This window comes from Mustela putorius, unplaced genomic scaffold, assembly GCF_011764305.1.
Source record: "Mustela putorius furo isolate JIRA1106 unplaced genomic scaffold, ASM1176430v1.1 tig00000281_pilon_pilon_pilon, whole genome shotgun sequence".
Classification (NCBI taxonomy): Eukaryota; Metazoa; Chordata; class Mammalia; order Carnivora; family Mustelidae; genus Mustela; species Mustela putorius.
The window spans coordinates 27,640,676-27,667,980 of NW_025421343.1; the positions used below are offsets into that span (position 1 = coordinate 27,640,676).

At 37.6% G+C, this 27,305-nt stretch overlaps 1 protein-coding gene across 4 annotated transcripts in view; it reads right to left on the bottom strand.

Annotated features, from left to right (window-relative positions):
* Positions 1–27,305, bottom strand: part of HEATR5B (HEAT repeat containing 5B) — a 105,422-nt gene that overhangs the window by 39,123 nt on the left and 38,994 nt on the right. For all 4 annotated transcript variants that reach the window (XM_004765438.3, XM_045079255.1, XM_004765439.3 and 1 more), the window contains 6 exons: positions 23,857–24,016; positions 19,904–20,093; positions 17,662–17,831; positions 9,925–10,069; positions 6,335–6,574; positions 5,566–5,817 (listed from right to left, as the gene is read on the bottom strand). In XM_004765438.3, the coding sequence (XP_004765495.1) occupies positions 5,566–5,817; positions 6,335–6,574; positions 9,925–10,069; positions 17,662–17,831; positions 19,904–20,093; positions 23,857–24,016 (1,157 nt within the window). The remainder of the gene's footprint in view (positions 1–5,565; positions 5,818–6,334; positions 6,575–9,924; positions 10,070–17,661; positions 17,832–19,903; positions 20,094–23,856; positions 24,017–27,305) is intronic.

Genomic DNA, 27,305 nt, shown 5'->3' on the forward strand with positions numbered 1-27,305 from the left:
AAGTATCTGCCTTCCGCTCAGGCCATGATCTCAGGGTCCTGGGATCGAGCCCCACACCTGCTTCTCTCTCTCCCTCTGCTTGCTGCTACCCCTCCTTGTATACTCTCGCTCTCTCTCTCTCTAATAAATAAAATATATTTTATTTTTAAAAAGCACTTATGTTCCACAATTCCACTATGTTTTAAAATAAAGAAGATACACTTCCAGTAAGACTCGTGTATCATAATTTCTCAAGAATATTGGTGAATCTTTACACAATATAGTAATACAGATGACATTACTGGATTTCCCAAAAGGAGTTTGTAATCTTTTAGAATAGGGCTGGCGGATTGTTCCTGTAAAGAACTAGATGGTAAATACTTTTGGTTTTGCCAGCCACATAATTTCTATCACAGCTACTCAACTCTTCTTTTGTAGAATGAGCATAGTCATAGATCACATGTATTTAAATGAGTATGCCGTGTTCCAATAAAAGTTTATTTTAAAAAACAGGCTACGGGGGACGCCTGGGTGGCTCAGTTGGTTAAGCAGCTGCCTTCGGCTCAGGTCATGATCCCAGCGTCCTGGGATCGAGTCCCACATCAGGCTCCTTGCTCCGCAGGGAGCCTGCTTCTCCCTCTGACTCTGCCTTCCACTCTGTCTGCCTGTGCTCGCTCTCACTCTCTCTCTTACAAATAAATAAATAAAATCTTTAAAAAAAAAAAAACAGGCTACGGTCTGGATTTGGACTGTAGGAAGTAGTTTCCCAACTTCTACTAGAAAAGACTTTTATACAGATAAGATGCAGAAAAGGGAAGTCGTCCTCCTTTTAGAGTAAAGGCTACTCCAGATCTGCCAAAACAAAACTTAAAAGCAAGTCTCAAAAGGATTCAAAAGATACCAAGTAATATAACTACATCCCAGAACGAAGTCCAACACTATTTAAAGGAATAAAACAAAATCCAGCACTACTACTATAAAATTTGCAAATCTGGTATGTAATAAAAACTATCAGGAATGCAAAGAAGTAGGAAAATACAACTTGCAACAAGGAAAAAAAAAAACAAGCTTAGTGAACAGAAACAGATCCAGAAATGAAAAGGTGATGAAATTAGCAGACAGGAAGTCTAGAAGAATTATCATAAATACAATGCTTATATTCAAGACAGAAAACAAAAACCTTAGCATGTTTAAGAGAGAAGTAAAAGACAGGGAGAATCATAAATAAAACTTGTATAAATAAAGTCACAAATAAGACTTGTAGAAATAAAAAAATAAAATACCTGAAATGAAAAATGTACTGGGTAAGATTATTAGTGATTAGATACTGAAGAAGAAAATACTGGTGACCTTAAAGACCTAGCAACTGAAGTTATTAAAAAAATGATCAAGCTCAAGCACTCTCAGATTCTTGAGGAGGCTGCAAGACTCCCAAAATCTTTTTGAAGCAGTGGCAATCTGTAGCTTAGCTGGATACCCAAACAGTTCCTATTTAAACAGGTTTTTGTGACTATTGCTATTGTGAAGGTTATAAGACAAGTATCTTCTAAGTCTTTCATGTGCTTAACTAAAATTCCAATTTTAGAATCTTAAAGTTAAAAAAGAATATCTACTGGTTTGGAGAAGAAGAACAAAGAAGAGACTTAAAAATTCGGCTGGAAGATCCCAATACTTCCTCATCTAAGGGAGGCAAAACCACATCATCAATAAAAATTAGGTATAATGGGGGTTCCTGGATGGCTCAGTTGTTAAGCATCTGCCTTCAGCTCGGGTCATGATCCCAGGGTCCTGGGACTGAGGTCCACAAAAAACTTTTTAAAAAAAGATTTACTTATTTGACAGAGAAAGACACAGGGAGAGAGGGAACACAAGCAGGAGGAGTAGGAGAGGGAGAAGCAGGCTTCCCGCCAAGCAAGGGGCCCGATATGAGCCTCAATCCCAGGATCCTGGGATCATGACCTGAGCCGAAGGCAGATGCTTAAAGACTGAGCCACCCAGGAGCCCAATAAATAAAATCTTAAAAAAAAAAAAAAATAGGCATAATGAACTGCCAGAAGTTGGGAGGAAATTTCCAAGGCAGATGGAACTGGACTAATGTGAGCTTATTCATATTATGCCAACCCAAAAGTAAATAAAAACACCCACTACTCCTCCTAATTAAAAAGGTCTAGAAAGATACCAATCTACCAACCAAAAACTAGGCAATTATTACTGAAAGTATTTTGCTTCTCTACACAAATCTCTTTCTCTGACTTTTCTAAAGTCAAGATATCTTTTTTCCAAGTCCAAGGAGATGAACTTCTAAAGCAGGGGAGTGGGAAGGGGCTTGAGGCAGAAACTCTAAAATGGGGAGAGAACTGGGGGGCTGTTAGAGGTTGATTACATTCTGGGAGCAGTAGTTCCATACAACTAAAGTTCAGTGGATACAAAGGGAGGTAAGGATGATACAGGAAGAGCCTGGATAGCACATTTATTTGGTCTACAACTTTGAAAAATACATGTTGACATGATTGTCCAGAATAGCAGGCAATGGGAAGTAGAAAGGATCCTGTTTCAGCCAAGCAGAACAAAGCCTGTCAGATACTGGAATCTAGGTTGGAAAGCTGTTATATCAGCTTACTATCCAGCTACCAATGTGAAGTAAACAAAGACCAAGAATATGGACAATCCACACCCCCCTACACACACACACACTTTGAGCAAATTTCAAGTATGGAGAATGCTCTCCTCTTTCAAGGATATATGAACAAATAAGCCTATGAAGAAAACACACACAGGCAAAATAAAGATTCTGAAGATTCAGAAAGTGCTAATCTCAAAAATAATTTTCTATAAAAATCAGAATAAAATATATAAAATCACCTGGCACTTCAATAGAATGCAAAAAATCATGGCTGCTATGGAATAAGAACAAAAAATCATAAGTAGTCAAAAGGGTATGATCTGGGGCGCCTGGGTGGCTCAGTGGGTTAAGCTTCTGTTTCGGCTCAGGTCATGCTCTCAGGGTCCTGGGATCAAGTCCCGCATCGGGCTCTCTGCTCAGCGGGGAGCCTGCTTCCCCCTCTCCCTCTGCCTGCCTCTCTGCCAACTTATGATCTCTCTCTCTGTCAAATAAATAAATAAAATCTTTAAAAAAAAAAAAGGATATGATGTAATGAAAATAGAAAAAGGACAAAAATTAAAAGAAAACTAAAAACAAAAGAAGACAAGATCCAGTATGGGGGCAGAAAACAGTAAAACATTATCAATGATATAAAGGAAAAATTTGTGAGGATCTCTTCTCATGTAGGCAAGATACAAATAATGAGAGAAAAAGTATTAAATACAAAGAAAGGAAAGCCAACCTAAAGATCTGCTCTACTCCCTAAATGTCACAAATGTCACATGCTTACTTATACTTCCATGCCTCTACAAATTCTCTTCACTTTTGGGGTGCCTGGTGCCTCAGTTGGTTAATTTTAATTAGTACAACTCTTGATTTCAGCTCAGGTCATGATCTCAGGGCCATAAGATCGAGCCCCATGGTGGGCCCCATCTTCAGCACAGAGTCTGCCTGAGATTCTCCCTCCCTCTCACTCTCTCCCTTCCCTCATTCCTGCTGGTGTGCATGCACACACACACACACTCTCTTTCTCTCTAAAATAAACAAACAAATAAATAAAATCTAAAGCAAGCAAATTATCTTACTTTCCTTGCTTGTAATAAACCACCAGAACACTGGTGCTCAAATGTGTCTCTACCCTAATCCCTACAATCTGTGAATATGTTAACTTACATAGCAAAAGGGGGTTTGTAGTTGTGATTAAGGTTATGGGCTCTGAAATGGAGATTATCCCAAATTTAACAGTGGGCCCAATCTAATCACAGCATCCTGAAAAGCAGAGTACTGCTCCTGGCTGTGCTCACAGCCCTGTGACAGCTACAGAAGGATCACTGAGACAAGTCAGTGTTGGCTTTGAGGGGGCCACCTCCAAGAGACAGAGAGAGGGGGCCACCACCGAGGAATGCAGGCAGCCAAAGAAGACAAGAAGAAAAGACTGGAAAGCCTCTAGAAAGGAATGCAGCCCTGCTGATACCTTGATTTTAGCCCAGTGAGACTCATGTTGGATTTTCTGACCTATAAGAACAATAAGATAAAAAATGTGTATTGTTTTAAGCCACTGAATTTGTCTTCATTTGTTAGAGCAGCAATAGAAAACAAATACAACCAGCTTCTTCTACCTGGAAAATCTTTTGTCTGCCTTTAAAATCCAGTTTCAAAATCACCTTTTCTGTGAGATCTTCCTTGGTTCTTCAGAAAATGCATACTACTTGTTTAGGCCTCCAAAACACTCTGTCATAATAGTATTTGGACATATAATTGTTTAAAAGAAAGTCTTTCTGTCTTTTAGACTAGAAATTCTTCAAAAATACGGGCTATATTTTTTCTTCTTTGCATCCCCAATGTGTAGCAAAGAACAGGGTTTGGTAAATATTTCATAAACAATGGCATGAATAAGGAAACTGTGTTCGTGATATATTGTGCTTTGCTGACAATTGTACATTCAGACTCACATTTTATATGTGGAGTACCACTGTTTTACTTTTTGTTTGTTTTTTTTAAGATTTTATTTATTTATTTGACAGAGAGAGATCACAAGTAGGCAGAGAGGCAGGCAGATAGAAAAGGGAGGGGAAGCAGGCTCCCTGCTGAGCAGAGAGCCCGATGCGGGGCTCGATCCCAGGACCTTGAGATCATGACCTGAGGCGAAGACAGAGGCTTTAACCCACTGAGCCATTCAGGTGCCCCTTTTTGTTTGTTTTTTAATCCAACTTTGAGTTTCAGTAAACTAAAAGGCATTTGTAATCAAGTAAACTAAAAGGAGTTTTAATGTATAGATTTCAATACTATTAGTATGCACAATTTGTTTTTACATATGTTAAAAAAAATGACAGGGTGATGAAGAGACCACAAATACAAGACAGAGAGTCTGTTACTCTTGCACCGCTCTCGGCTTCTCTGGGTCTCCTCATCTGTACAATGAGGATATTGGATCTGACGATCTCTTTGTAAACTCCCTGTAACATCTGATCCAGAAAATTAAGGGATATAAAAAGCTTACAAAAGATAAAAAACAGTGTCGAGTTTCAGTAAGTTTTCAGCTTTTCAAAAATACCTAGCAGCATTTCTGAAATCTGAGAGTTTGAGTTGAATTAAATGATGGCATGCACGAGTTCTGATATTCTCCATAGCTGGACTACATAACCTTTACCTATGTACCTTAACATTCTGCCATCTCTTTTATACTTAAATGCTAAACTAGGACAAAGTACAAAGGATGTGTAAATTACTACCATTGTTATCTTTAGGGCACATGATTAAGATACATCTACCTTATGAAGGAGTACACCTTTGGACCATTTTCTTCAACTTATCTTCTAAATATAAGTCAGAAGATAGGTAGTAAGCTTAGGCGACAGAAAAAAAGGTAAAAGAAACTTGTAAGAAATGAAAGGCAGAGTCTAAACCATGTTCCATAGCAGCAAACCTATATTACAAACCTAAAAAAATACTCTGGGGAAAAGAAGTACTGATTTTAAATTTACTTGTAGGGTTTCGTAGTTTAGCAGAACGTGCCATGGCAAGGTCAAAGTGGGCCTGGTCTGCATTCTCACACAAATTGATGATTCGGCACAGGCAGTCTGCAGCGAACACCCGAGTGGCCCAGCGAGGGGCCACAAAGGGCTTTGATTTATCTTCTTCACCTAGTGTGGTGAACATGGTATCATCATCCATCTCATCTTTCTTCTCAGATTCCTCATCTTTTCCACTACTTACGAGAGTGGCAGTGCTCATATCTATAACACAAACAAGGCACATTATGACAACCTCATGTAGAGCAAAATGATACTTTAAAACTTGCATTAATGTTACAAGATTTCTAATAAAAAGGACTAAATTCTCACTCCTTTGGAAACAGCAGAACTGGCAGGTCTTTTTTACGTCAATCAGAAAGCAAAGAAAGGATAACATAAAAGTGTTTTTACTTATTTCACTAGTTTTAAATACTATGTTGAATACAGAGTAACCTGAGTTTTTATACATGAAAATTTAGTTTGAATTTAGTTATTTCCTACAAATCAAAGAAAGCTCATTAGTCTATAATATAATTTAACCTTCAACATTTATACAGGGATTTATAGATTAAAATTTATTAGCATTTTTTAATGTAAGCTCAAATACGTATATATATATATCTGTATATATTTCTTTTTTCATATACAGATACATACATGTACAGGTACATATACAGATATATACCAGAGGTAAAGGAGTCATTATTTTAAGAACATATTTTATATATTAAATACATACCACTAGAAGCTGCCAGGACATCTTTACAAAGCATTAGCCAATGCGAAAGTTTTTCTACAGCCAGTGATGAAAGCATATGCCCCAAAGTATCATGAATATCAGAACATAATTTTCTGTCTGTCTCCCGGTCTAGCATTCCAAAAAGAAGTCCCTCAAGACCAGTTTCTGTTATATTAACCCCTTGGTGCCGGCAGTGGATATCACTTCGAGAACTGACTCCAGGTGCAAAAGGATTGACATCTGAAAAGCAAATTTTACAAATGAATTTGTATAGGGTTTTGTTGTGTACTGTAGGCAATAAAGATCAAGACTTACATGTAAATTCACTATTACAACAAAACAAACTAGCTACACATAGAATTTATGTTCTCCAGTTTATATATATCCTTAGGTTTAGAATTTAATCTGACAATATGGGTAAAAAACTCAGATCCTTAAGACTGATTATTCTGCAGTATTTTAAACAAATCTCCAGGGAATGCTCATAAATATATATTTCATTCCAAAAAAAAATTAAGTGTGGGAAAGAGACATATTTCTAAGTAGATTTAATTTAATGGACTAAAAAATAATTATTGCTATTTTGTTGGAAGAACAAATTGGAATTTAGTCTTATAGTTTAGGTTTTTAAAAATCTATAAAGCTGGAACACAAGTTATAAATGGATTGTATCCTAAAAGATCATTTAAAAACTGGGAAAATATTTTCTAAGAAATATTCGATCAAAAAGTCATACTGAGTGGAGAGATAGATAAAATAGGTGGAAGGGATTAAGAGGCACAAACCTCAAGCTGTAAGGTACATCACAGGGTTGAAAAGTACAGCATGGGGAATAGTCAGTAGTACCGTAAGAACATATGACGACAGACGGTGACTACATCTGTCACAATGAGCACTGCATCAAGTACAGAACGGTAGAATCACTATATTGTACAGCTGACACTAATAAAACACTGTATGTCAATTACACTTCAATTAAAAAAGTCATACTGTTACAAAATAGTAGTTAAAGGTCCTGTTTTATCTGAAAATCTTTTCCTTCTTAGAAACAGTGTAAATTGTACAACCTTAAGAAGGAATACTGAGGCTCCAAAGACGGAAGCCCTTTGAACCTTGAAGAGAGTGAGACAAAGGCGTGTAGACTGAAAGCAGCTCTTTTAGTTGAGTCACTCCAAAGACAAAATAAGGGGAAGTTTGCAGAAAATAGCCACAGTGAGAGGAACTCAGATAGTAGGAAAAGTCAAAAGGTTCAGTTCCAAGGAAAGAGAACATTATCAAGAAGTTAGGCACAGAGGCCTATTTTTTACTTAGGCCCTGGTAGTACATTCCATATCAGGGATTACTCTTCTACAACATGAATTTTCATAGCTATACAACAAACCACTGAATTAAGAAAACACTGAGGGTGCCAGTTAAGCACCCCACTCTTGATGTGATCTCAGGGTCATGAGATTGAGAGCCATGTCGGGCTCTGCGCTGGGCAAGGAGCCTGCTTAAGATTTTCTCTCTCCCTCTCCCTCTGCCGCACTCAGCTTCTCTCTCCCTCTCTTAAAAAGAGAGAGAGAGAGAGAGAGAGAGAACACTGCTTGATCATTGAGGAAAAATTCCTAAAAGGGGAATCATGAGGTCAAAGGGTAAGCTGACAAAAAACACTGAAAAATCCAGAAAATTTGTACGACTTTACATTTCTTTCTACCAGTAGTATAAGACATTCTCTTTTATTCATATCTCTCTCAGGGATGGTTATAACCATTATTTTTAATTTGGTCAGTTTTATAGAAGAAAAATTCTATCTTATGATTGTATTGACTTATACTTATTTAATCACTAGAGGTTGAAAATATTTCATAAGTTGATATTTCTTTTTTGATAAAACGTGTTTTTTATGTTCTCATGATTTTTCCATAGATGGAGAAGAGAGTTAACATAGGATGCTTGAGATGCCTGAAATTCATATTAGCCTTCAGCTAGCCTCCCAGCGAAGTGGGTTTCAGGACGGTTCCCACCATTTCCTGGTCAAAGTGGCTCACTATGCCTAAAACTGTACAAATGGTATGGTTTATGCTGAATACCTGCTTGCCTTTGAAAGTCTGGACTTTTGGAATATGCTTGACAGACCATGCCTAATCAACCAGCGCCCAAGAGAAATCTTGGGCACCAAGCCCCTGACAAGCTTTCGTGATAGACATTTCATATATGTTGTCGGGACTCAAGCAGCTTCTGTGTGACTTCCCGGCAGGTGAGCTCTTGGAAATCTATACCTGGTTTGCTCCAGACTTCACGCCAAGTGCCTTTTCCCTCTACATATTTTGCTTTGTGTCCAGTTGCTATAGTAAATCATAACCATAAGCATGACTATATGCTAAGTCCTCCAAGTACATCATCAAACCTCGGGTGGTCTTAAAACCCTCAACACATTAAGCTTTAAAAACATTAAAATGTAAATATGCACACTTCAATAAATTAAATAAATTAAAAAATATTTGCATATACTTCCCCTCTTAGTTTTGTCTTTCAATTTTGATTTTGGTGACTGATGTGTATAAGTTTTTAAATTTTCTATGTATTCAGGAGAATTCTATAATTATTTTTGGTGCTATGTTTTCTCTCTTAAAAGCAATACTGTTGGGGTGTCTGGGTGGCTCAGTGGGTTGAGCCGCTGCCTTTGGCTCAGGTCATGATCTCAGGGTCTTGGGATCCAGTCCCACATCAGGCTTTCTGCTCAGCGGGGAGCCTGCTCCCCACTCCCCGCCCCTGCCTACTTTGTGATCTCTCTCTCTGTCAAATAAATAAATAAAATCTTTAAAAAGAAAAAAAGCAATACTGTTTACTGTATAAGTAACTTCTTTCATATTATGCAATACAGTATATTTGTTAATAGAGCTCATATATTATCCTAAAATTGAAGTTATTTTATTATCTTGCTTCTTAGTACCCAAGCAACTTCTCTGCATTAGAAAGCTCTTACAAGTAAAAATTTTCTCTCACAATAGGGGAAATACCTGTTAGTTAAGCTCTGAAAAAGCTCTCAAGCAAACTATCCCTAGAGACCAAAAGGCTGGCTATGAAATTCAAGCTATACTTAACCCCACTCCCCCACCAAAGCAGAAAGAATGGAAGCAAGCAAAGATCTACCTTTTGTACCCAAACACCTACTGACATTTGTTTTATTGGTTACCCTAGCTTTCTCTTCTTGAGGAAAAGTTACATCACAAAGGGTCAACTAGTATGAGAGACTGGAAGCTTTCAGGTACCCCCAAAATAGATCACTTCTCTTTCCAGAAATCTACTTGTGATACAAAGGAATATCCTTAGAGTTTGTTATCCATTATATAGCTAAATCATCCAGAAGGAATGGCATGAGTACCTTGACACTAAATGCTATTTACACTTTTTTCCTTTTTAGCTCCAAACCTTAAAAAAGGTAAAAGTGTAAAAGTACCAAGAAAACAATACTGGAATTTTTAAAGTGATAATGGTTTTATTTAACTTGAAAGAATAAGAAGACTAACCATACTTGAAAGCAAAAATGTTATTTAAAGAGTAATACTCATTTGAAATGTGGAATACTGACTGATTAAGTAACTTACGAGTACCAGGGCTCTCCTTGTCACCTGCATTTTTTGCTAGGCTCATGGCATATTCACACACTTCAGCTGCTTCCCTTTGTGCCAGCTGCCGGAGACAAGCCACAGCTGCTCGGCGAAGTAGCAAATGGGAGCTACACAAGTGAACCTGGAAACCATAACATATTAGACAAGTTTCTTTAAAAAATGCAATCTCATCTGCCTAGTGAATATGTATTCACACCTTACTTGTGAAGAGACTCTTCATGTAACAGCAGCAGTTGTTAAATATATAGCCAAATAATCGACTTTTGAAAAAATAATACCACTAAAGTAGACAAGGAATATTTTAGTGGCCAAAATGACTGTCCCAAGACCTGGTCACTAAAGATATATACTTTATATTATATATATATATATATATATGTCACTATATACTTCCATGAAAATCCAGAAGAATCTCTTGCACATCTTATTTTACAAATGGTTCTACTAAATATCATCTAAATTTTTTAAGTGCATGGAGATTATATATAGTCAATGAAAAGTTGGGAGGCAGAGCACAGAGTAAGAATTGAAGGCTAAGAAGGGTATTTATTAAAATAAAAAAAACAGGGATGCCTGGGTGGCTCAGTCGGTTAAGCACCTGCCTTCGGCTCAAGTCATGATCCCAGAGTCCTGGGATTGAGCCCCGCATCAGGATCCCTGCTCAGTGGGGAGCCTGCTTCTCTCTCTGCCTACCTACTCTTCTTGCCTCTCCCTTTGCTTGTGCTCTCTCTGACAAATAAATAAATAAAATCTTTAAAAAAAAAAATCAAGCAAACATAAACATCTGGAAAGAATTCTAAAATAGGCCCTGTTTTTCATCTCTAAAGTTCCTGAAAGAGTCAATGTAGTACACCTTAATACATGAAGTAAAGTAAAGACACAGCACAACATAATGAGTAAGAGCCCAGGCTCTGGTTACTAGACTGGATTTGAATCTTGGTTGTCACTGACTCCTGTGTGACCTTAGACAACTTACTTAATCTCTCTGTGCCTTGTTTGCCCATATGCAAACGTGGAGAATGATTCTTTGCAGGAATATAGTGAAAATAAAATAAAGTTAATGCAAGTATTTTCCCTACAACAGTGATTGAGACATGGTATTAGTTATTATCATTATTGCTATAAATCTGACTCATCAAGAAAATATTAAATTATGTTCCATGCACTCGCTTTTTAAGCAAGATAAGTAATATATTTTAGGAAAAAGTTTCATCCAGAGGGGCACCTGGATGGCTCAGTGGATTAAGCCTCTGCCTTCGGCTCAGGTCATGATCTCAGGGTTCTGGGATTGAGACCCACAAAGCATCAGGCTCTCTGTTCAGCAGGGAGCCTGCTTCCCCCTTTCTCTGCCACCTCTCTGCCTATCTGTGACTTCTCTCTCTGTCAAATAAATAAATAAAATCTTGAAAAAAAAGTCATCCAGAAATAGTAGAGGAGGGAACAAATATATGGAATATACCACTTCTTCACAATGCTGACTAGCATATTTTTATGCTACCAATATAGCATTTGTAATTCAAGATATATTTGCATAAGATTTATACCCTGTGAAATTTATACCAAGTATTAATATTTATATAATATATAAGTATATATAAGTATGTATATATGTATTTGTGTGTATGTGTGTGTATGTATATATATATATATATATATATATATATATATATATATATATATATATAACTGAGGGAATAAAACCTGACAGTTTTTTTCAATAAAATGTTTTATTCACTTCATCTCCTTAAAATGGAGACATTCTGGAACTTTCAAATATCCTATACTTAGAAATCTTAAGCATGGTCATATGAGAGGGGAAGAACAAGTCACTTAGTTTCTTAGTTTCTTTATTCTTACCACAATTATTTAGGATAGAGCTGATACTGTCTCCACTGTACCCATAAAAACTTATGTGTTTTTATGTATCAGCTTTATCCTAAATAATTGTGGTAAGAAACAAATGACCAAATATATATAAAGCAGAACACCATAAAAATTTAATTTAGTTGCAAGTGAATAGAACTGTGGCTAAGAGGGGTGCCTGGCTGGCTCAGTCCACACAGCATGGAACTCTTGATTTGGGGGTTGTGAGTTTAAACCCCATGTTGGGGGCGCCTGGGTGGCTCAGTGGGTTAAGCCGCTGCCTTCGGCTCAGGTCATGATCTCAGAGTCCTGGGATCGAGTCCCGCATCGGGCTCTCTGCTCAGCGGAGAGCCTGCTTCCCTCTCTCTCTCTCTCTGCCTGCCTCTCCATCTACTTGTGATTTCTCTCTGTCAAATAAATAAATAAAAATCTTTATAAAAAAAATAAAATAAACCCCATGTTGGGCATAGAATCTATTTTTTAAAAAAAAGAAAAAAATTTTTTAATCTGAAAAAAAAAAAAAAGGAATTTTAGCTAAGAAAATACACTCAACGAATATTGACTGGCAGAACCAAAGGGGGGGAAAAATCCCTTTAGTTTACCAAGTCTTTTCAAAAACTCCATTTTAATGATTCTGATGCATATTTTTTCCATTCTAACATCTCTAATATTAGAGATGCAAATTATAATTGATGGTGTCGTAGAATCACTATAAAACAGGGAAAATAAAGACATATTTACTTGAAAACTTTCCCTTGACACTTTTTGGTAAAAGCCACAAAATAAAGAATCAAACATATTAAATTTGATAAAAATATGTAGCTTCCTCATGACCCTTCTTAGCTTCTCGGGGATGATCACAGTCTATAGTGACATCCATCATTATAGTTTCATTTAGCCTGTTCTTGAACTTTATATAAATGGAAGCATGTTGTGCGCTCTCTTCTGTGTCTAGCTTCTTCTCAGCAAGTTGTCTGTGAGATTCACCCATGTGATTAGACTTTACTGTTCATTTTCATTGCTGTGTAGTATTCTGCTGAATAATGACATCACCCTACCCACTGCTGACCGGTAGATATTTAGGTCAGCTCTGTGTTTTGGCTATGATGAATAACTCAGCAGTGAACATTCCTGCACATGTATTTTGGCACACATGAGTATGTATTTGTCAGGTGTTTACTTAGAAGTGAAGTTTCTGGGTCACAGCATATGCATATATTCAACTATTTAAGATTATGGTGAACTGTTTTCCAAAGAAGCTTGTTTTTCTTAGAGTCCACAAACCTCAGGAACACTGTGTTGCTTGCTCCTACAGTAGAGCTCCATCTTCCTGTAAAAATGCCTGTTATTTTACACCGTATGTCACCTTGCTATCTCCTGCTGTGCCCACTGTATACACATCCCCGACAACCAGACACGCCTGCTCCCACAGTGATGATGTGAACATTCAGCTCAAGTCTTTCTCTCACTGACATTTCCTACAATTATCCTAGATGACATAAGCGCCTATGTGCAGAATACTTCTGTCAGGACAAGAGAACATGTAACTGTGGTCACATGGTATAAAAAGCAGTTGCTGGGGCACCTGGGAGACTCGGTCCATTAAATGTGTGACTCTTGATTTCGGTTCAGGTCATGATCTCAGGGTCAACGGGCATGAGTTGACCTTAAAAGTCTCTCTCTAGGGGCGCCTCAGTGGCTCATGGGTTAAAGCCTCTGCCTTGGGCTCAGGTCATGATCCCAGAGTCCTGGGATCAACCCCAGCATGGGTTCTCTGCTCGGCAGGGAGCCTGCTTCCTCCTCTCTGCCTGCCTCTCTGCCTACTTGTGATCTCTGTCTGTCAAATAAATAAATAAAAGTTAAAAAAAAAAAAGAGTCTCTATCTCTTCCTCTGCCCCTCCCCCACCCCACTCATACATGTGCACACACAAGCACACACAATTCTTTCTAAAAAATAATAATAATAATTCAGAGTGGTTGTTTTTCTTTCAAAGATACATTTGGAATGTTCTAACATCTAAAATCAAATTTTAATACTTTTATATCATTTAAAGATTACTATGGTGAAACACACCTCTCAATACATTCGCTGAAAAAAAAATCATTTCGTTTGTGTTAGGTATTATACATGGTATCACGTAATATTGCCATTTCTGATAGCAATGATTGAGCAAAAATGAAAATGAAATTTATAAGAATCTGAACTGATTTCACTAATTTGGATGAACCCATTGTGGACTATTTTTCACTGTCGAAAGATCTGGTAAGAGAGACTGCATGGGGGCTTTCAGCAATGTGAAAATAAGACAACCCCTTGAGTGGCCCCTTTTCTCATCTCTATCCTGCCATGCCCTCTCCTTCCAACCAGCTACCTGTAATCTAACTACTTAGCCTTTTGGAGAGGGTTCAGGAAAGGGCTCCAACATGCTGTGTAATAAAACTCTTGGTATTCTGCTAAGGAAATGAGTTTTGAGGCATTTTCTAACGTTAATACACAGGAAGCTCATTGTGTAGACTATGGTTTATTGATAACCTCCACTGAGGTAACGAAATTCACATTATTTACTTTACCAGATCCTCTTAAATGTGTTCCATCTCAGAAGGTCAACCTCCATGGTATAATTATATTTAAGGAGAAAAAAAAATGGAGGAACCAGATAACCTAAAGAGTGTGTGTGTGTGTTTTCATCACGTTTGTCAGTTACCTAAGCTGTATCATGAAACAGCTTGCTCATGTAGAGCCACCTTACTCAAGAGATGTCACCAGTGCCCTCAGAGGTTAGGCATTAGGCCATGCTTTTTGGCAGGATGCCACATTTCTTGCTGCAGAATACAATCAGATGTAAAGTATTCATCAACTATTTTTTTTTATGGATATTTCCTGTATGCATTTTATGTGCATCTGGTTTCTGCCCTACAGCATACTCAGATTCTTTTGATGGTCTAGGACTGGTTCAGTTCCCCCTGGTCTATGGTGAAGCAAGAGAAAATCCTGTTGCATAAGTTAAATATACCACATCAGATCTAACATCTAATATGCTGGCCTTTCAGTTCCTTTACCTCATCCTGAATAACCTTCTCCTCCCTTTATCTGGGTGATATCTTCTCATGGTTACATCTACAGGATTTCTTTCTCTCTATATATCAGGCTCCTACTGTCTTTTCCCTCCTCTTTTATCCAAATGAGACCTCATGATGCATTACTATTTTAGCAACATCTTGTTAAAATCCTTATTTCTTTCATCCTGCTATCATTTACTTGAATCTCATTGGCCAAAGTCCAACTATGAATGTTTCAAAGTATCTGGCCGCTCAATGGTTGGTTATACATGCTGGAGAAAAATTTTACAAGGTGAAAACTTCTACCATCATGAATCACACAATGGATCCAAAAAAGGGTCAATACCCTCTGCTAAACCCTCAGAACTACCATAGAATCTTCTATTTCTCCAGTTAATTCAATCTCCCGCATCTACTCTCCTCAAACTTCTGGCCCTCTTCTTTGCTCCCTCACTCATAAAACTTATCTTCCCTTTTACTTGATTAAGAAGCAAAAGTCTTCAGATGATAGCTTCCCCAACTTCCAGCCACCAAATCCAAAAACCCACCTCTACCTATACTCATCCTCTCCTCTTTTCTTCATGTTGCACTAGGAGAGACATTCTCTTACTTGTGCCCTTATTTGTGTCCATTCCGTCAGAAACCTTGCATAATTATCCACTCTCTGCCCGACACCTCCCATCCTACTGGTTCCATCTCCTCAGCATTTACACCCTCACTTCTCACTACTGTAGGAGAAAAAGTCTTGCCTGACCCCATCACCCCTTGGACCTATGGACCTCAGTCCTCTCCTATAAAGTCAACTTCAGAATGAAGTTTCTGTTCATAGCCCGATGTATTTGGGCTTTTATTTGTAACCACTCTGCTAGATGAACTCTTGCTAAAGACATCACATGACAAAAGTCAAAGAACACATTACAGCTCTCATCTTGATCTCTCAACAATGTGTGACATAGCTGACCACTCCTGTCTACTCCACTTGGCTTCTGTGAACACTACAAACTCTTTATTTCCTTTAATCTCTTGTATTGCTTCATAGTTTTCCTAAATTTTATATGCTGGGTTCCTCATTTAGCATTCTCTCCCTTGTGAGATCTTAACTATTCCTGTCTTTATTTTCCATCTAAATTCTTATGCCTCCCAAATTTATGTTTCCAACCAAATTTCTCTTTTCTGAGCTCCAGGCCATGAAACTAACCAATTATCTAAAACTGATTTAATGATACCCACTCTTCCCAACCTCTTCCTCTCCTGGGATTACCAGTCTCAGGAAATTACATTACTATGTTCAAGTCAGAATGTGGATTACATCCTTCTCTTTTTTCCTTATGGCCAATTAATCAACAGATTCTACTGATCTTTCTTCTTTTTCTTTTTTTTTTTTAAATTAATTTATTTATTTATTTATTAATATTTTATTTATTTATTTGACAGACAGAGATCACAAGTAGGCAGAGAGGCAGACAGAGAGAGAGGAGGAAGCAGGCTCCCCGCTGAGCAGAGAGCCCAATGCAGGGCTCAATCCCAGGACCCTGGGATCATGACCCGAGCCGAAGGCAGAGGCTTTAACCCACTGAGCCAGCCAGGCGCCCCTCTTTCCTCTTTTTCTTAAATTAAGATTTTATTTGCAAGAGAGAGAAAGCGAGAGACAGAGCACAAGTGCAGGGGGAAGGGCAGAGGGAGTGGGAGAAGCAGACTCTCTGCTGAGCAAGGAGCCCGACCGACATGGGACTTGATCCCAGGACCCCGGGATCATGACGTGACCCACAGACACTTAACCAGCTGAGCCACCCAGGTGCCCCCACTGATTCTTCCTCTTAAGTATCACTCAATTCTATTTATCTTGCCCTATTCCCGTTGCTGCCAATATAGAGCAAGACATTACCATCTCCCTCCTAGACCACCATAATTCTCAAAGTCCTAAGGTCTAAAGTTTTAATACATCTAGAAAGTCTGGCAGAGAGGCAGACAGAGAGAGAGGAGGAAGCAGGCTCCCCATGATCTCTCACCTGGCTAAGTGTCCAGCCTCATTCTGTGCCCGGGCTCCACTCACCTCTTCTCTCTCAGCCTTAATCATACCGACTAAATGGTTTCTCAATTGTGTCACAGTCCTTCCCATTTTGGGGCCTTTCACATATTTTTCTGTCTGCCTAAAAATAAATTCTGTCTATTGCAATATCATGCTTTCTCCTGAACTAACTCTTAATACTCCGGCAGACTACACCTTCAAGATCGTTTTTTCAGGTAAATCTTTGCAGAATGCCTGGATTCTGACAGGCTCCTCTGTTACGTGTTTTCCTATAAGCCTCTTCTAGCACTTAATCTTATTTGTAAATAATTATTATTGACCTTGTTCCCTTGTAAACTACAAATTTCACTATGGCATAAGCTTCATCTTGTCTCATCTACAAATCTATTCCCAAAACTTTGCATGGTATGTGACACATAGCCGGCTCTCAATAAGTACTAATTAAGTGAACAAATTAATGACTATGGTGATAGCAACAGACCCTCAGAAGTTACAATCAAACTTCAGGACACAAAATTCTGAATGGGAAAAACTAAAAACATGATGCATTTTTAGCCAAGAAATAAACAGTTCATCAAAATATTTCTTAAAAGGTGAAAAAGGAGGAGCACCTGGGTTGCTCAGTGGATTAAGCCAGGTGAAACTCTAGAAATGCACAATCCAGAAAACTTACATTTTTTGTTTTGATCTAGTTTAATCTTTTGGTCAACAAATGTGGGGCTCCCTAAATAAATCAATGAATGAAGCAGCTTTATACTTACACACAGGCTGGGAACAAGACTAGAGAGATTGACATGTCGTGGTGCAAACATGTGAAGCTGCTGAAGGCAAGATATGGCAGCTGCCTGAACCAGAGAATCTGAATGGTCCTGGGTTATTGCACAACCCACCAAACAAGAAGAACGAATGGTGGAAATTGTTGCTCCATTCCCTGGTAGCAAAATAAAAGAAAATGCAAAAAGCTCTTATTAGTATTACTGAAAATATTCCTAGAACAATTTTCTTCTCAATAACTCTTCTTTCTGATCACTATTCAGATTGTTTTGAAGACAAAAAAGTCTATGAAGTCCATAGAAATGACTTTAAAACATGACTGTCTATGTATGACAATAATATATCCCTCCTAGATTTAGCTAGGTTTATGTAAATTACCTAGGAAACTATATTGTCCTTTAAACTCATCACCGTTTTACTTGAAAGAGCCAGAAGATTCTTCATTCCCTGTTCAATATTATCCCTGTATTATTTAATACTTCAAATCCTATTTTCCTAAGAAGATTAATGAAAACTTTTACAGAGATAGTCAGGAAAAAGAACAGTAGTATTATATACTTGTAAAAACATCTTAATTCCCTAATATAAGTGATTTAAAATTTTTGCCAATGTAAAATAAAATAATTTTATATACATATAATGTGAAATAAGGAAATCTTAGTCATATAGCGTCACATTCTAGTTTGAAATACATATGGCTGCCTCATCATCACTGCATCAGAAAGCACCTGCTATACACCTATGTTTAATCAGGCAAGTGTTTATCTTGTCCATATCCTGTGATAATACTGGAAGAAAAAACTACCAAATTTCTCAAAGAGGACACTGAGTGTAAGAAAAAGACATGTCTAAATCAAGTATTTTCCAATTTGTAACATTCTTCATTAAGATCTTTTCATTTTTGGCTTCTTTCTTTTTTTAAAATATCTGTCCAGATGGAGACAATACAGCACAGCGGTTAGAATGCATGCAAAGGAAACTGATTTGGGCTTCACCTCTGGCTCCAACCACTCATTAGCTATATAAAACGGTGCAAAAGCTCTTAACCTCTCCTAGCTTTGGAGTTTCATCTGTAAAATGGAGAGATGCACCTATCTCAGGATAATGTTAGAATTAAATGAGACAGATAATATGTATAAAAATTCTGACTCACTGAAAGCATTTACTAAATGAAAGGGGAAAAAGGAGAAACTGAAAATGAGTGATACATTCAGGATCAATTCACAGTGATTTTCTGCCTTCTGTGTTTCATTCAGCCTTTAGTAAAATTATATCTGTGGAATTGTGTGGTTAGAACATGGGCCTCAGGATCATAAATCTGCCACTTAGTTAAATAACTTCAGACAAGTTACTTATCTTCTCTGAGCTTGATTCCTCACAGAAATCTTACATAATATTACCTACCTCCTTTATGGGAGTGCGTTTTCAATTTATGTTCCTGATCTTTAGAGCTCAAAAAAACAGTGAAGCAGAAGTCCATGAAGACAAGTGGATGGTACTCCAGGACAAAGGAACTCCACTTTGACCTTTGTCTTCATGAGACTCCAGGTAAAATTCAATTTAGAAAGGCTTTTCTGGGGGCGCCTGGGTGGCTCAGTGGGCTAGTCTCCAACTCTTGATCTTGGCTCAGGTCATGAACTCAGGATCATGAAATTGAGCCCTGCATTGAGTGTGGAGCCTACTTAAGATTCTCCCTCTCTTTGCCCCTTTCAGTTTACACATTCTCTCTCTCTCAAAAAAAAAAAAAAAAAAAAAAGAAAGAAAGAAAGAAAAGGAGAAAAATAAAGCTTTCTCTTCTCAAAACTTCAAGTAACAGTCAGTCATAGGTATGTTGTAGGGATTAAATAAAATAGCATATATAAAAAGCAGAGCTGAGGGACACCTGGGTGACTCAGTCTGCCAGGTGCCTGCCTTTGGCTCAGGTCATGGTCCCAGGGTGCTGGGATGAAGCCCCAGAGTTAAAGGCTCCCTGCTCAGCAGGGAGTCTGCCTCTCCCTCTCCCTCTGACTGCCCCTCCCCCTGCTTGTGCGTTCTCTCTCACTCTCTCTCAAATACATAAATAAATCTAAAAAAAAAAAAAAAAAAAAAGCGAAATTGTAGGCCTTTGGTAAATAAGAAACATTCAGTACACAGTAATTATTATTATTACAAGTTTTCATTGGTAGTGACAGTCAGGAAATTGAAAGATAGCAATGTCTAATTCCTTTAATTTAAGATGAATTTACTCACCTTGTAGCTCAGGGCCAACAGTAGTTATGATGGCACCCAAGCATCTACCCAAACATTGATGAACTTCTGTATGTGAAGGTGGAACAGTCAACAGCAAGGTAAGAACTAGAGATAATGTTGGTTCCACATATCCGCGATACATTGGGCCACTAGAATCCACTATAAGAGCAAGTGAATGAAGAGACCATGTCTGGAAGGAAATATAGTTTTGTTTAGTTATAAGGAATAATATGAGTATACGGAATTGATTTTTTTTTTTAAGATTTTATTTATTTATTTGACGAGAGAGAGAGTACAAGCAAGCAGAGAAGCAGGCAGAGAGAGAGGAGGGGAAGCAGGCTCCCCACTGCGCAGAGAGCCCGATGTGGAGCTCAATCCCAGGATCCTGGGATCATGTCCTGAGCCGAAGGCAGAGGCTTTAACCCACTGAGCCACCCAGGCACCCCACTGAATTGATTTTTAATTTAAATGTTCATAAATACTAACATCTTACTTTTTAATCAATGATCTAAAAGTACTTTAACCAAAGCAACTGATGTACAAATGTTATGTTTAAGTGTCTCTGCAGCATGGCTTTGCGTGTCAAAATTTTCAATGATGAATTCATTTTCTTCTGCTATAAGGTACATCTATTTCATAAATTCAAATAATAACCATTTGATTTAGTGGATGCTTATGGACATCAAATATATTTTTATTGCCTGTATTGTGGAGTTTTGCTAAATAACGAGCCTGAAATTAAACAATGACCATGACAATGTTCTGTACTCAGATACAATCCTATAGCAATGATATTCATAAATCAGCTCTTCAAATGCACTGAACCATTTCAAGCCCCTATTTATGCCTACTAAACACAAAGTAATCCTACTGGCTAATAGCATTTACAAAACTAATCCCAGAGCAGCATACTGTAATCAGCATAGGCCTGAGAAAATGAAAAGTCCTTTCAACTGCCTATATCCAGCTGTAGAAGAACTTACCTTTAATTTCTGCTGTAGGCAGCTACACTACGGGGCCAAGGACAGAGAGATCTCAACTTGCCAACAGAGGAAAAAAAAAAAAAAAATCCATACCTCAGCTTCTACTACCTGTGAACCTACAATAAACCTAGAGAACTCAGCAACCTGACTTGGATAGGTATGTACAGAAACCACATCTACTGACATGAGCTAGCAAAAAATAATTGGACATAGCACCTTATCGGAGAAGACTAGAGCAAACTTTCCAGAGAAAATGATTAAATATAAGAAACAGAGGCGCCTGGCTCGCTAAGTCGGTAGGGCATACAACACTTGATTTCAGGGTGGTGAGTTCAAGCCCCGCCTTGGGTGTAGAGATTACTTGGAAAAAAAAAAAAAGAGTAAGAAACAAAAATCACTTTAATGAAACTATAATAAGAATTTTTTAGGCCACATAATTAAAGCACAAAGGAGGTTCTTGAAGTGTTTTTTAAAAAACCCAGGATTTATATTAAAGATGCAATGGAAAACTGGGAAAAAATAACTATTGCTAAAAACCAAAATAATTACGGGATGCCTGGGTGGCTCAGTTGGTTAAGCCACTGCCTTCGGCTCAGGTCATGATCCCAGGGACCTGGAATCGAGTCCCACATCAGGCTCCTTGCCTGAACTTCACAGGCAGGAAAATTCTTAGACACTGCCAAACAAGAATGTAAAGTAACAGACATATAGACATCTTTCAGATAAATTTCTTAGCAAAAGCAACAAAATGATGGGGAATACAGATTGCTGTGATGTCTGTAAGTATCTATTAATTCAGAAGTTTATCACATAAGCCACTGTCTTTTGCAAGTGTGAAATGCATGTGCAGTATAAAGGAAAATGAATTCGTCACTGAAGTCTCATTTCTGGATACTCAAAGCCACACTGCAGAGAAACTTTAAACACATTTGTACACCAGTTGCTTTGATTATGACTACTATATTGCCTTTTATTTCCTAAAGAACATAGTTGAATGTTTTTAGAGATAAATGATTAAAATTTGAGATGTTAGTATTTACTGTAATTTAACTTTAAAAAAAGACTACTAGTAGCCTCTTATGTGCAATACCCAGCACAGAAAACCCTGAACATTTATGAATAATGAAAGAAAAGGACTGTGTGCTGGGAAAAGTACATTCAACTAAAATATTACTCAAATGTGAAGGCAAAATAAAGCCATGTTTTAGATACGCAAGCATTCAAAAAGTATACCATGCAAACTAATGATTGTTGAAGGAATTTTTCGTACCAAATAAAAATGTAAAGAACAGAGATCTCAAGACAGAAGTTGAGGATAAAAGAAGAAAAAAGTTACTGAAAAATAAATCTCTAGTGATTATAGTTAAATAGATGTAGCCAATACTAGGACTGTAAAGTATCAATTTTTTTTTAAAGATTTTATTTATTTGACAGACAGAGATCACAAGTAGGCAGAGAGGCCCGCAGAGAAAGAGAGGAAGGGAAGCAGGCTCCCTGCTGAGCAGAGAGCCCGACATGGGGCTCGATCCCAGGACCCTGAGACCATGACCTGAGCGGAAGGCAGAGGCTTAACCCACTGAGCCACCCAGGTGCCCCTAAAGTATCAATTTTTGAGTTAAAATTCTTAAAAAAGAAGACACATTAGGGAAAACTTAAGAAAATCTATTATATTCTTCTTGTGCAGATATACTGTAGTGCTGAGGAAATGTAATTGATATAAAGTATAGTAAAATGTCCTGTCATATAAAAAGAACTGTGCAGAGTGGTCAGTTAAAGGAATATGATTTTAAGAAATTAAAAGCAAGAGAAAGCTGAGAAGAAGGTGAAGACAAAAGAAAGCAAAACTGCCACCCTGCTCTTTGACATAAAAGAAGAAAGCGGAGAGGCACCTTGGTGGCTCAGTCAGTTAAGCGTCCAACTCCTGATTTCATGACTCAGGGTTGTGAGATTAAACTCCATGTCAGGCCCTGCACTGAGCGTGGAACCTGCTTGAGATCCTCTCTCCCTCTCCCTCTGCCCCTACCCTGCCCCGCTTGTATGTTCTCTCTAAAAAAAAAGTAAATTAAATTTAAAATACAAAATAAAGCAGCAACTTTGTAGGCATAGTTTTCTTCTAGTCTACTGTGAAAACAGAATTTTTAAAAAAGTAGTAGCACCTATTAAGGGATAAGCTTACTTGATTTTTGTTTCTATCCCTTTGGGGAATTTTGAGCTTTACACAGCTGGAAACTTTTGCCAAGAAGTCAAAGGTAAAATAAGTTTGTAGACTAGAAGCCTCTGATGGATTTATTGTCCCTTATCTAATTGTGAAGGAACGAATTCATTAATAAACTAATGGTAGGCCCTAATGCCAAGTGAATTTGTCTCTTTTCCCAATTTGCAGTCCCAGTACAAAGCTGGTAAGTTGAATGCTACTGGATTCATATACTCCTGACCTTCACAGGTACGTCAGTGTGAGATGGCAAATCAACCGTGTAGTATATTTTCACACAAGCGAACTTCCTGCCTTTCATTGTGGTTGTATTTCTTTATAACTAAAATGTTTAAAGAGAAACAAACAAAGAATTGCAGGAGGATACTTGAAGATTCAACCAAAAACACTGGAGCTGGGATGGTGTATGAGTGGGAAGAGACACAGAATGGTTATTAAAAGAAACTAGATCAATTTAGCAAATGTAAGGAAATGCAAAAGAAAAGAGAAAACAAGTACAAAAGACAATAAGTAATAAAAAGAAACTATGTTCCAAGAAATATATATGAATGGGTTAAATTCCCAGAATAAGACAGATTTAAGATTAGGTTAAAATACAAAATCCTGTTTATACTTTTACAATTAAAAAGACTCATAAAATGACAGAGAAAGACTCTAATACATTTTTTAAACAAATCAGCAGAATCATTACTATTTTACAATAGTTCTAAAAATATTATTTAAAAACTTCATAATAAAGAAAAAAATCAACATTATACCTGAACTTCAGAGGATGTTCCATCTTGTGCTAGAGCCAATAAAATGCTGACACTGGTTTTCAGATGTTGTCCTGAGCCAATACCACCAACATAGCGATGTAAGCAACCCAGAGCCAATGAATGGCCAGTTCTGGATACAACATCACGGGCTGATTTCAACCTGAAAAAAAAAGTTATGCTTCAGGAATTGGTTTTCCTATTTCCCTATGGCAATTAAAAGCTTTTAAGTCACACCATGAAAGGGCTTTATTCTGGAAATCAGAAAAGACTACAGGTATGATTACTTCTTTCTCCACTCCCTACCAAGAGATAAAGATTAATGAAAATGGTTGGTGAAAGTCATGTATTTCATGGCATAAAGCCTACTTTTATTTTAGAGAAAATTTGAAAGAAGAATTGCAACTTCTTGGTTTAAGATTTTATTTATTTATTTATTTGACAGAGAGAGAGAGATCAAAAGCAGGCAGAGAGAGAGGGGAAACAGGCTCTCTGCTGAGCAGAAAGCCCGATGTGAGGCTCGATCCCAGGACTCTGATATCATGATCTGAGCCGAAGGCAGAGGCTTAACGCACTGAGCCTCCCAGGCACCCCACAATTTCTCAGTTTTAAACATCATTCCTTAAAAAGTCAAGAATCGGACGCCTGAGTGGCTCAGTCGGTTAGGTGGCTGTCTTCAGCTCAGGTCATGGTCCCAGGGCCCTGGAATTGAGTCCCACATGGGGCTCCCTGCTCAGCTGGGAGCCTGCTTCTCCTTCTCCTTCTGCCTGCCGCTCTGCCTACTTGTGCTACCTCTCTGTCAAATAAATAAACAAAATCTTAAAAAAAAAAAGTCAAGAATCATTTGAAAAATATTTTTATTATTGGTTTTATTTTTTTATTTTTATTTTACTTTTTTAAAGATTTATTTATTTGACAGAGAGACTGATAGCAAGAGTAGGAAAACAAGCAGGGGGAGTGGGAGAGGGTGAAGCAGGCTTCCCACCAAGCAGGGAGCCCGATGCGGGGCTTGATCCCAGGACTGTGGGCTCCTGACCTGAGCCAAAGGCAGACGCTTAAGAAGTGAGCGATCCAGGCACCCCTATTATTGGTGTTTTAGATAAAAGAATTGCTTTTATAACTAGTTTTAAAAATATAAAAAAAATGTATCTCTAGTCACAGAACTGAAGAAAATGTTAACTTTCACTTAAGAAATTATCTCTAATTATGATTTGAACCTCTTTAAAATGCATCAAGCATTTTTCCCTGTGAAATTTACCCAATGAATTAAAAAATATAAAAAGGAGATACTGTATATTACTCTAAAATAGGCTTTATTGAGATGTTTGTATACAATAAAATTTACCAATTGTAATTCTTTTCAAGTATACATAGGACATTTATAAAGACAGATAACTAATTCCAAAAAATGGAAATTATGGTATGAAGCTAAATTGTTTTAAGGTGAATTTACAGCATTAAAATTCTTATATCAGTAAAGAAAGGTTTTTAATCAATTACCTAAACTTCCACCTTCAGAACCTAGAAAGAGAAAAGCAAACTGAACCAAAAGTAATCACAGTTACTTACATGAAGCAAGTTAAAAAGGTAAAGCAGAAATCAGTGGAAGAGAAAACAGAAAAATGGAGAAACTCAATGAAACCAAAAGCTGGTTTTTGGAAAAAAAACTGTAACACTGATAAATCCTTCAACTGCCTAAGAAAAGGAGAGACAGAAAGACAGAATGTACATTCTGCTGCTGTTGGGTAAAGTATTCTCTAAATGTCAGTTAGGCCAAGTTAGATGATTATATTGGCAAAATCCATTTTTAATAATTTGGAAGCATCTGTTCTATCAACTACTGAGAGAGGAATGCTGAATCTCCAGCTATAACTATGAACTTTCACTTCTATTAGATTTTGTTCCATGTATTCTATCTTATTTTATTTTTTTAAATATTTTATTTATTTATTTGAAAGAGAGAAAGAGAATAGGAGCTGGCCAGGCAAGGCAGAGCAAAAGGGAGAAGCAGGCTTCCGACTGAGCCGGCCTCGAACCCTGTTCCCTGAGATCACGTCAGCTAAAGGCAGACATTTAACAGACTGAGCCACCCAGGTGCTCCTTGTTCCATGTATTTTAAAACTATTTCATAAGATACATAAACATAGAGAACTGCTATGTATTCTTGAGGAATACACCCTCTTATCATTATGAAATCACTCATTTATTCTGATAACAATCTTTATTACAAAATCTACTTTTTCTGATAACAGAACCACTTCAGCTTTCTTTGGATTAGTGTTTTCATGGTATATTATTCCTAACCTTTTACTTTTAACCTCTCTCTTTTAGTTAAAGGGGTTTCTTGTAGACAGCATACAGTTAGATCTTCTTTTTTGTTTTGGGGGTTCTTTTTGTTTTTTTAGATTTTATTTTTTATTTGAGAGCAATCAAGGAAGAGAGCATGAGTGGGGACAAGGGGAGGGAGAGGGGTAGAAAGAGAGGGAGAAGCACACTCCCCGGTAAGCAGGGAGCCTAACATGCGGCTCAATCCCAAAACCCTGAGATCATGACCTGAGCTAAAATTAAGAGTTAAGACACTTAACCAACTGAGCCACCCAAGAGATCCTAGATCTTGTTTTTATTTATTTCTTTATTTATTTTAAAGATTTTATTTATTTGAAAGAGAGTGAGCAAGAGAGAGCACAAGCCAGGGAAGGGGCAGAGGGAGAGGGAGAGGCAGAAGCTGACTACTTGCTGAGCAGGGAGCCCCATGTGGGACTTGATCCCAGGACCCTGGGATCATGACCTGAGCTGAAGGCAGATGCTTAACCAATTAAGATGCCTAAGAGCCTGATCTTGTTTTTATTTAATCTAACAAACCCTAACTTTTACTTTTAAGGTTTAGACTACTTCATTTAATGCAATTATCAGTATGGCTGGGTTTAAGTCTACCATATCATTATTTGTGCTCTATTTGTCACATCAGTTTGTTCCCTTTTTCCTCTTTCTGTCTTCTTCGGATTTAGTATTTTTTATGATTCCATTTTATCTCCACTATTGGTTTATTAGTTATATATTTTGTTTTTTTTTAAAGATTTTATTTATTTATTTGCAAGAGAGAGACAGTGAGAGAGAGCATAAACAGGGAGGAGGAGTAGAGGGAGGAGGCGGCTCCCACATAGGGCTCAATCCCAGGATCCCAGAATCCCAGGACCATGACCTGAGCTTAAGGCAGACACTTAACGGACTGAGTCATCCAGGCGCCCTTATAATATATATTTCTAAGTCATTATGATCTACCTTCAAAGATCATCATATTCTTTCATGTATATTATACACAACCAGAGTATACTACCATTTCCTCTTCCCGTTCTCTGTGCTGTTGTCAGGTATTTTACTTCTCTATATATTAAAATACAACCATATGTTCTATTTGCATTAAAGAGACAATTATCTTTCCAAGATATTTT